The 9,951-nt window shown below is 39.6% G+C and overlaps 1 protein-coding gene across 1 annotated transcript in view; it reads left to right on the top strand.

The window, feature by feature from the left end:
- Positions 1 to 424: 424 nt before the first annotated feature.
- ODAD2 (outer dynein arm docking complex subunit 2) overlaps positions 425 to 9,951 on the top strand; it is a 161,473-nt gene continuing 151,946 nt past the window's right edge. Inside the window, exons 1-2 of the mRNA XM_019654386.1 lie at positions 425 to 483; positions 4,242 to 4,511. Of these exons, the coding sequence (XP_019509931.1) occupies positions 4,285 to 4,511 (227 nt within the window). The 5' untranslated portion in view covers positions 425 to 483; positions 4,242 to 4,284. The remainder of the gene's footprint in view (positions 484 to 4,241; positions 4,512 to 9,951) is intronic.

The following is a 9,951-nucleotide window of genomic DNA, read 5'->3' as shown; positions in this document are numbered from 1 at the left end:
CTCATGCAACAGCACAGAACACCTGTCTGGAAGTCTGCGGAGAGACAGAAAACCGCGTTTCTAACGAAATATTCTTTGCTTTTTGTTGTAATGTTAAGTTACTGGTGACTTTAATTAAGGTAAATGAGCCCCATCTGATGGAGTGAGTCAGGCAGTGTCCTCGAGGAAGGAGGCTGCATAACACTGTTTCCAAGGAGAGAGCAAGCTGAGCAGAGTGTTGCGGGGCCCGTGGAACCTCGCGCGGGAAGGGCGTCCCCGCGACCGGCCTGGGGGGTGTCCCGTGCGCACACGGTCGCGGTCGGAGCAGGCTCAGGGCGCAATCTCAGCGCGATCGCGCGGGGGGCGGGCTCGGTGCTTGCCTCCGCCCGGCGGGGACGCTCTGTGCGCAGCCGGGGCCCCGGGTGTTTACCAGGCGTCCTAGCAACAGGCGGGCGCGCACTAGCAGCCCCGGGCGCGGGTTGGGCGCGGAGCGGGGCGCTGCAGGTGAGTGCTGGGCGCCGGGCTCGCTGCTCCTGGGGGCCCGGCCCTTCGGCCTCGCTCGGGTCTTTGCAGCGGTCCGCGAGGTTCGAGAAAAGGGTGCAGGTCACGGGCCTCGTTTCTGTCCCTCTCACTGTCTTGCAGTTCTCTCCTTGGGCCCGAGAGCCGCCCCCTCCCCTTCTCTCCCACCCCCGTCTAGCCGGGGCCTCCGCACCGACCCCCAGCGCCTGCCTGGACCTGGGGACCTCCCGCTGCTTCGCCTCCGCACCCCCTCCCCATCCTACTCGGACCACATCTCCTTGATTTGCTCTCACTTCTCCAGTTTCCTCCCTGCCTCTCTTACCCCCATTGTCCTGGCACCTTTGCCTCCTTCTCAGTACTATCTTCGCTGTCTGCCCCTTCCCGCCTGTCCCCGTACCTTCCTCACCCTTGGACACTTATCCTCCAGCTCCGACGGCTTTCATGTCAGCTCAGGAATTTTAATTTTTCTGTAGGTCTCACTGCATAGTTTCATCCTTCCTCAGAATGCCGGCGTGTGCCCAGACTCCCAGTTACTAGGCACATTTCTAAGTCTCAGGGTGGATGCTTACATTCCCTTAGCCTCATAAAGAATTAGGTTTTGCTTCTGCTCAAGTGTTACAGAAATTTTTCATGAATGGGTTTCACTTTATTAATGATACTAGAAGCTTGCATTTGTTTCTACTAGATTAGTAGAGAAAATGAGTGCAAAGCGATTCTCAATTTATGGAAACACATTCACAGAAACACTTTTTTCTTTTAATTGTTAAACTTCTTTAAAATCTTACTGTTAATTCAAAGACATGTATTATATATTTATTCACATGTAATCATTGTAACCATGGTGCTTAGGCCAAAGAACTCATGGTTGGCAATGGGTAGAAACTGGGAAGCAGCCTATCTTGATATAAAGTGTTAGTTTTTGTATTTTTTTCCTGAGTTATATTGACTGACCAATTTTGAACACCCCTGGAATTAATTGCATAAGTGCTGGCTTTGGTTCTCTTGGTAAGTTAAAAAGCCATCAGAAATTTCTCATACTTAAAAAACAAAGTTGATTACCCTGTTTTCTTCTTAAAACTCATTCAGTTAGGCCTGCAAAACACTTCTCTCCCTCTCTCTCTCNCTCTCTCTCTCTCTCTCTCTCTCTCTCTCTCTCTCTCTCTCTCTCTCTCAGCATTTTTATACGTGATCTCCCTTTTTTTGGAATGGTCATAGGCCCCACTGAGATTTTCTTAGGACTTTTGCTAACCAGCCTTCTCAAATCAAACCTGTCCATTGCTGAAGCTCCTGGTTTACTAGATCCAGAAAAACAATTAAAAGAGATTCAACTATGTTACCATTACATTTCTATAAAAATTGATCATGATGAAAAGAACTTCTTGCATTTCTTAGCTCCTTTTAAAGTGTCTTCTAGGTAGTTGCTATATGGAAAATAGACTGCCACAGACTTACATAATCTATGTAATTTCATATTTTGCTTTAAAAGGGTACAAGAAGGAAATGATGCACATGCTTTATATCTTATAGCTTTATAAGATCACCAAAAACAATTGTTATTTTTAAGACTAAAAACAAACAGAACTGTCCACCTAAGCTTTTGGGTATAAGATAAGGTTATTTGAACTTATTCTTAGTTTGCACTTGTCTTTGTAATACTGGGAAACTCAAGAGTGTCACACATACACATCAGTTCATGCTTCTGTGTTCGGCATCTTGCAATAGAAAGAACTGCACACTAAAGCAAATACACAGAACAAATTCGTATCCTAAATGTATACATTTTATTTTACTAGCACTTTTATATATACATATGTATACATCAGTTCTCAAACCTATCTGATCCAATAATCGGGTTTTTATAGCAAATATATTGCAATGCCTACTTTGCAATTCTGAAATCAAAATCGTAGATAATAATCCTACATATGTGCATAGGTTTAAATATTGATAGTGCCCTAACGGTAAAATAAAGGAAAAATAAAAGGAAAATGATTGTCATAAAATATCAGCGTGTCAGTACCATTATACTGAATAGGTAATGAAGTAGTCAGCTGCTCCAGCCTTTCAGAGAATTACTATCGATGCAGTAGCTCCAAGTGCAAACTGATACAGACATGTCCTTAAAAAATTGTGTGAATAGCCTTGCCATCAGTGGTGTGATTTTCCAAAATGTTGAGCTCTTGGTAAATTTCCATATAAAATGAAGTATGTACAACCTTCCTTTGATTTATATGATAGTTGCAATCCTGGAAAATCCAGTGTTAAAACTGAAAAATTGAAAAAAAATACTTTGTGATTATTTATAAAATGGAGCTATGTTCTAGGTGCAGACATTACTTACCCGAATAAAGTTTTTTACCTACTAGATGCCTGGAAATTGCAGCAGATTTCTTTCTTCTGGGGGACTGTCCGACACATTGCAGGATGTTGGCATTCTTGATCCTCACAACTAGATGCCAATGCTGTCCCCTTCCTGTCCCTTTTATTATTATTATTATTACTTCCTGTCCTTTTGATGATGAAACTGTATACAATCATTCTGTGCTGCTTCTCAGCAGGCACATCTGTGTCCCTGTTCCTGGATTTCATGATTTACTACAGTACAGAGAGTAAAATCCCCAAGTCATTTCTGTAGAATCTTGCTACTTCTGTGCTTTTGCAATAATGATTGGGGGTTGGGGGGAGGAGGGGAAGAAGCTAATTATAGTCTATGTTTAACTTTATAACCATTCTTTTGATATTCTGGAAATAAGATTTTGATGATCCATGATGTTATTACAAATGAGGAAGCCAGCAATTACAGATGATCTGAAAAAAAGCTGTAGATATTCATTATGAATTAATATCAGAACTTGGCTTCTAACTTGGTTCTTATTTAATGTTACAGATAATGTAATGTTTTTAAAGATCTTCTTTTAAAGACTAATTTCTATTTAGCCAAAGAGAAATTTATTTCACTTGAATTTCTGTTTAAATTTTAATGCTAGACTGTTTTGGTAACCAGTTTGGATAAACAGTCTAAAGAGATTTTCATTTGTTCTTACATCCCTCACATTTGCGTTTAAGAAAGTTATGAATTACAGTAAAATATCCTGGGGAGGACATGTGGGCAGTATTACTCAGATATTCTGGTTAATAAGATCAATATGTGCTACACCAATTTTCAGGTAAAAATAAAATTATATTTCACAGTAATGTTTTTATTCTATATCTTATCAATTCAGAAGGCACTTGGGGAGCTCTGAGAGCTCCCAGAATCATGTCACAGTCATCATTGCACTGAAGTGGGTATGATGACTATATGAAAGTCAAGGTAACACAATTCAATTTAATAGCATAATTCTAAACAATGTATGGCCCAGGTCAGAAGAACATTGTTCCCTTAACCCCCAGCTCCAGCAGAGCTGCAAATCAGAGGCCAGCTCTTTTTTCCACTCTTGGAGTTTTCTGTTTCCATTTTCTGCCCAATTATTTGAACTTTCTCTCTTAGGCCCAGGGAAATGAGAAAGAAGTTATTCATTTCAGGGCAGACGGGATTGGAAAATCCTTAAGTCCTAGTCAGTTATACTTCTAGCTGGTTCAGTGAAAATTAACTGTTTTATTGAAGACAATTTAAAAATCGACCTATAAGATGAATAAGCAGAATGTAGGTTGGGTAGTACTAGCTTAAAATCTTGAAAAATGTTCCAGTGAAAGTGTGGATGCTGTTGTTGTTTTTTCTAACTCTTTCTACTTTGATGTAGTGTGTGTGCTGAGCTCAGATCTGAGCGAGCCTTCTTGGATCCCATGGGGGTGGTGCTGACACGATCAGCGCAGTGGACTACTGCTGCTGGATATGGAAGTGGAACCCTGGAAATTACCCCTCTAAATGAAGCGATATTAAAAGAAATTATTTTGTTTGTGGAGAATTTTATCTATAAACATCCCCAAGAGGCAAAATATGTTTTCGTAGAACCACTTGAATGGAAGACAAATTTGGACCCCTCAGCATTTGAATCAGGTTATGTTGTCAGGTAAGCCAGTTAATTGCTTTTAGAATTGAACATCTTCATTGTACATATTTTTATTGATTGGTTTTGGACAGGTCACTTAACATCTATGAATCTCAGAAATCTTCTGATCCAGGGATTGCAAATCGGAAGCACTTAGGTGAAATCTGAGAATATTTTGTTTGGTCAACATACTAATTTTCAGTTTGAATTTGAATTTCTTTTAATAGGGGATGCATTCTCCGGATTACCACACTCCTAACATTAGCTGTTGTTTGACCCATGTTACCTGCCAGGTGCCAGTAGGCATTGCATTTGTGACCTCTGAGGTAGACATAATTTCTGGTATTTAAACCTACCAGCTCTCGGGTGGCAGAGGGAGAGTGGTAAATTTTACTCAATATAAGGGAGAGACATCTTAGCAATTAACTTTGCCCTTAAATGAGAACCTTCCAAATCTGAGATAAAGAAGAAAACCCTACTTCCGCTTCAAACAGTGAGCTGTTTTTACACACACACACACACACACACACACACACACACACACACACACACACGAGGTTGGGCAATTAAGCTCGCAAACTCATCCTAGAAAAAGTGCTACATACCTCATTGCTGAATATCACTACGGTCACCTTCGAAGTACTCCCGTTGGGAAGCTATGCACTGACGCCAGCGCCTAGTCCACCCTTCAAAGCAATTTTGAAACTCTTTTTCTGGAATGGCCATCAGAGCTGTCGTCAGATTACCCTTGATGTCCTGAATGTTATCAAAATGTCTTCCTTTCAATATTTCCTTTATCTTCGGGGAAAGAAGGAAGTCACTGAGGGCCAGATCAGGTGAGTAGGGAGGGTGTTCCAATACAGTTATTTGTTTACTGGCTAAAAACTCCCTCACAGACAGTGCCGTGTGAGCTGGTGCATTGTAGTGATACAAGAGCCATGAATTTTTGGTGAAAAGTTCAGGTCGTCTAATCTTTTCACGCAGCCTTTTCAGCACTTCCAAATAGTAAACTTGGTTAACTGTTTGTCCAATTGGTACAAATTCATAATAAATAATCCCTCTGATATCAAAATGTTAGCAACATTGTTGCAACCAGTTCATGAACTTAAATTGTCAAACCTCAAGAGTGTGTATGTGTGTGTGTGTGCGCGCGTGTGTGTGAACACATATACATGTATATATATATAAGATAATTATATATGATAATTCATATATCTCTTTGTTTTGGTCAGCCTTAGTTTATTTTCCACTTCAGGCATCCTGATCTTCTTTTCTTTAGTTGTGCATATGAGCTTCTAAAATTCTGACATATCAGAAACTGCACCTAACTACCCAAAGCTTTCTATAGGTGACTTTTCTATTTTTTTTCTCTTTGGGATTATTTGTGAGAATAAATTCAGAATTTCATTCTTAGAACTGCAAAACCATTCTTGAACTGCATTTCAAGAGCTGTGTAGCTCTGATAGCATGCTCTGCCTTCTCTGAATTTTTTGAAATCTTTTTTTAATTATATTTTATTTCTAACTCTGCAGATGGTAACTTTCTCCCAAAATGCTTGTCCTTCTTCGTTGCTCCCACCTAAGTTCAGTGTAGTATCATACATTGTTTTTTCTACCCTTTGAAAGATGAACTCATCTGCAAAAACAATTAAAAACACAACTGACTTAGTACAAAGATAGATTTAAAGCAGATGTTAGAAGAGTATTATTTTGTCATTGTATCTTGCCTTTGTTCTAATTTTGTGTTCCAACTACAAACACGACCACATCTGGGACCTAGTTAGGTGGACTGTCACACACACCTCAAATGTATCACTATTTCTTTTTCTGTATCCTTGTCCAATTTCTTTTGGCTTTATTTCCATTCTTACATCTCTGCATACAGTCTTTATGTACAGTGTTCCCTCATAAGCAGGATACTATGACACCATGTATGTTTTGAACCAACTACCCCTTGATTGTCTTCCTTTTTCAAATTTACTACGCACCTTTTCCTTGGGCCAATTTTTCTATCCATCATTCTTATTTGTGACCTTCATTGATGATATCTTTGATGTTGGAAGGGATGAGAAGGGTCTAATAATAGTGCTTGTTGTTTTGAAGCAAATCATGCCTATGTGGCTTGATGAAAACCAGATAGATACTGATTGCCCTGAAGAAGCAAAGAGTATAGCTGAGATTTTGGTAATAATGGAAAACACCAAGTGCTTTCACATCCAGGGCTTCATCATACCCCTTACTCTCCCCAACCCCTAACCAAAGATCTGTCAGCAACCCATAGTCACTCGGAGTTTTATTACGTCTAGCAACATAACAAGTGATGTAAACCAGAGATGCCTCAATAGCCAGAAGACTGTATTATTAAAACAGTCCCAGCTACCTTATTCTTTGGTTCACATGCACTCTCTCCTTGCTTAGCTGCTGACACTGCGTACACCATTTATGCATTTATTTAAAATGGGGAGGCTGTCTCTTTCCAGACAGGTTTCAGGCCTGTCAGTGCAGGTGGATGGCCAAAGTTATCATAAAGGATTTGAACTTAAAGTTTTTACATGTGTTTCTACCAAGTAGGAATGCCTTTGGGTGTTTTAGAGTAAATCATGTTCTTCTTTCTACCGATTCTCTCAGGCCTCTTGCTACAAAGCAAGTCAGTTTTATCTACACTGAAAGTTGATTGAAGTAGCTTACGCTTTGAAGCTACCCCGTTTAGTTGTTTTCTGCAGATATTTTAGGGCATATATTTATACTTGTACTTGTGGCCTCATTTCTCATTCGATGTCATGCAACTCTGAAGGCACTCTCTGTAACAACCAATGAAAGTTTGACCAGTCTTTTTCTGAATTAGGCTTATCAGCATCTGCGATTGGGCTTGATCCGTTAGTCACACACTGAAAAGGTTTTACATTTCATCAATTATAATATCTTCTTTTGTGCAATTGGTTTTAACTGAATACATAGACACAGCACTTTTCCCATGTTGCATGATTCATTTCTTTTCCTTTAGAATCATTCCCAGTGTACAGGTCTTCAACCTGTAATAACATTTGTCATCATCTCTCCATATTCATTTTTTTGGGGGGGAGGGGATATTTCTATTTTCATTGTAATGGAAATCATCAGTCTCTTTATTACCATTTTCAATTACTTCTGTTCTTTTCCGACAGGATGAGATTAACAATCTTCCTAAAACACCTCATAATGAAGCCCAAATCCATTGTAAACTAAGGACAGATGACAGCACTCCATGGCAGCACCATCTGTTGGTGCTACACACACCTGAGGCGCTTTGATTCTCTCGAACCTAGACTGGGAAATTTATAAACTAGATAAGCATTCAGAATCACTTTGTGAACATGTTATTACCTGCTCTTTTCTCTTTTTCTCTGGTAGAACTATGATGTTTGAATCACATTTACTTTAATATTGTGGTATTTTAGTTTTGAGTCTTGTTCTGCCGTGTCTCAGTGCTTTGTATGAGTTAGGACAAAATTACGTGCTGGTAAAAATTCTAGATGGATGCCCAAGTAGTGGCCCTTTTCCCCATAATAATGCGTACTTCACCCACAATTCATATTTGTGGTCCTTAGTTTTCTGATCAAGATATATCATGAAGGGCTGAAATACATGATCTCCAACTTAAAATATTGTATTTTGGTAAATTTTTAAAGTCAGTTCATTAGGATCAATGGCCATAACTTTTGTTATTGGGCTCTTTGTTTTTTGGTCTCTGAGAATTTACCCTTAATGAGTAGTTTCTCAACTCCAGCCTTATTTCCTGTGTTACTCTTTAGACATGCATTTATTGAGTAATTACTATGTTCTGGACACTAAAGTAGACACTGGGGATTAAATAAGACATTTTCCTGCTTAGTATTGTTAGCTCCCTTCCCCAATTCCAATTTAAAAGTTTCTTGATCAAGTCAGTGGATTTCATTTCCAGCACGTTCTTCTTGACCTTCACCAAGTAGGTGCAGCATTTTTCTTCCTAAGAGCTCTTTTTTCAGGTGTGAGGATCTGTGAGCCCAGAAACTGAAACCCACTCTTACACACCGCCCTGTAGCTGGCTCTGTTAAGTTACAGGTTTCAACTGGTAGGAGCAATGAAAATATCACCTTTGCCCTTCAGGTCTCCCATGCCTAACCAGGCGTTTCACTTTCTCAAGTTAAGCAATTTGATATTGTTGGCATTCATTCAGCCTATAACTTAGTTCTTTCACCATTCACTTAGCACGAGTGTCCAGCCCTGATATGAGTCTTTAAGAAATGTCCTCAATCCTAAGGACATTACTTCAAAAGCTTCACTGTAGAGAAGATACACATTTTGCACACAAAGGACATACATCAATGGCAAGCCTGAAAACATTTTATTCATTCATTTATTCCTCTTATATTTATTTAACAGCTTCTGTGTGCAGTTACTATGTGAGATACTGGGATAGAGCAATGGGCGAGATTAGTAGAAGTCCCTGTCTTAGCCCCTATTGGTGCTGGAACAAATTAGCACACACTTAATGGGCTAAAACAACAGAGCTCTATTATCTTACAATTATGGAGGTGAAAAATCTAAAATGAGTCTGCAGGGCTAAAATGAGAGTGGCAGGGCAGTGTTCCTTCTGGGGGCAGAAGGAAAATTTGTTCTTGCCTTTTCCAGCTTCTAAAGGCCACCTACATTCCTTGGTTCACGGCTCTGCATTTCTCTGACCTGTTTCCATCGTCACTTCACCTTCTCTGACTTGAACCATCTGCCTGCCTCTTCTAAAGACCCTGTAGTTTACATGGGGCCCACCTAGATATTCCAGAATAGCCTTCCCGTCTCAAGATCCTTAACTCGATCCATTTGCAAAGTCCCCTTTGCCATGTAAGGTAACACAGTCACAGGTTGTGGGGATTAGGATGTTGAGATTGAGGGGAGCCATTATTCTGCTTCGTACAGTTTTGACCCTCTTGTTTCTAGTCTAGTGACATAGGGTGAGTAGTAAGTAGATGGTCCGAGTCTGTCAGATTTATTTTTTCTGATGAACTGTCAACATTTCATATCTATTTACCTGCATTACTATTTGAAATACGTTAGATCAGGTTTTAAGATGTGGGCCGTTTTGTCAGGGATATCAGTGTGTAATGAAAACCTAGGCAGTTTAATTAATGTCATAAGTGGTAGAAATCTATAGAAATATTACTGCCATAAAAAATCTTAATGTTTTTAAAATGCTGATCTAAAGCACTCATTAAAATGGACAGAAACACAAATCTAGGAGACCCAATAATTTCTGATCAGGAAAAGCCCATTTAGAGAAACTAGTTATTATCCTAAAGTAAATCAAATTAAGGGTTTGGAGTGGGGAAATAACCCGCAAAAAGGATCTAGTTTGTCCTCTTTTTTTTAGCTTTTTTGTTCATAAACACAGAGTAGCCAAGAAAATTTCTAACCACTAATTGCTGTGGTATAAAAATTTTACAAATAAA

Source organism: Hipposideros armiger, unplaced genomic scaffold (genome assembly GCF_001890085.2).
Source record: "Hipposideros armiger isolate ML-2016 unplaced genomic scaffold, ASM189008v1 scaffold_221, whole genome shotgun sequence".
NCBI lineage: Eukaryota > Metazoa > Chordata > Mammalia > Chiroptera > Hipposideridae > Hipposideros > Hipposideros armiger.
This window is presented reverse-complemented; position numbering and strand designations above follow the sequence as displayed.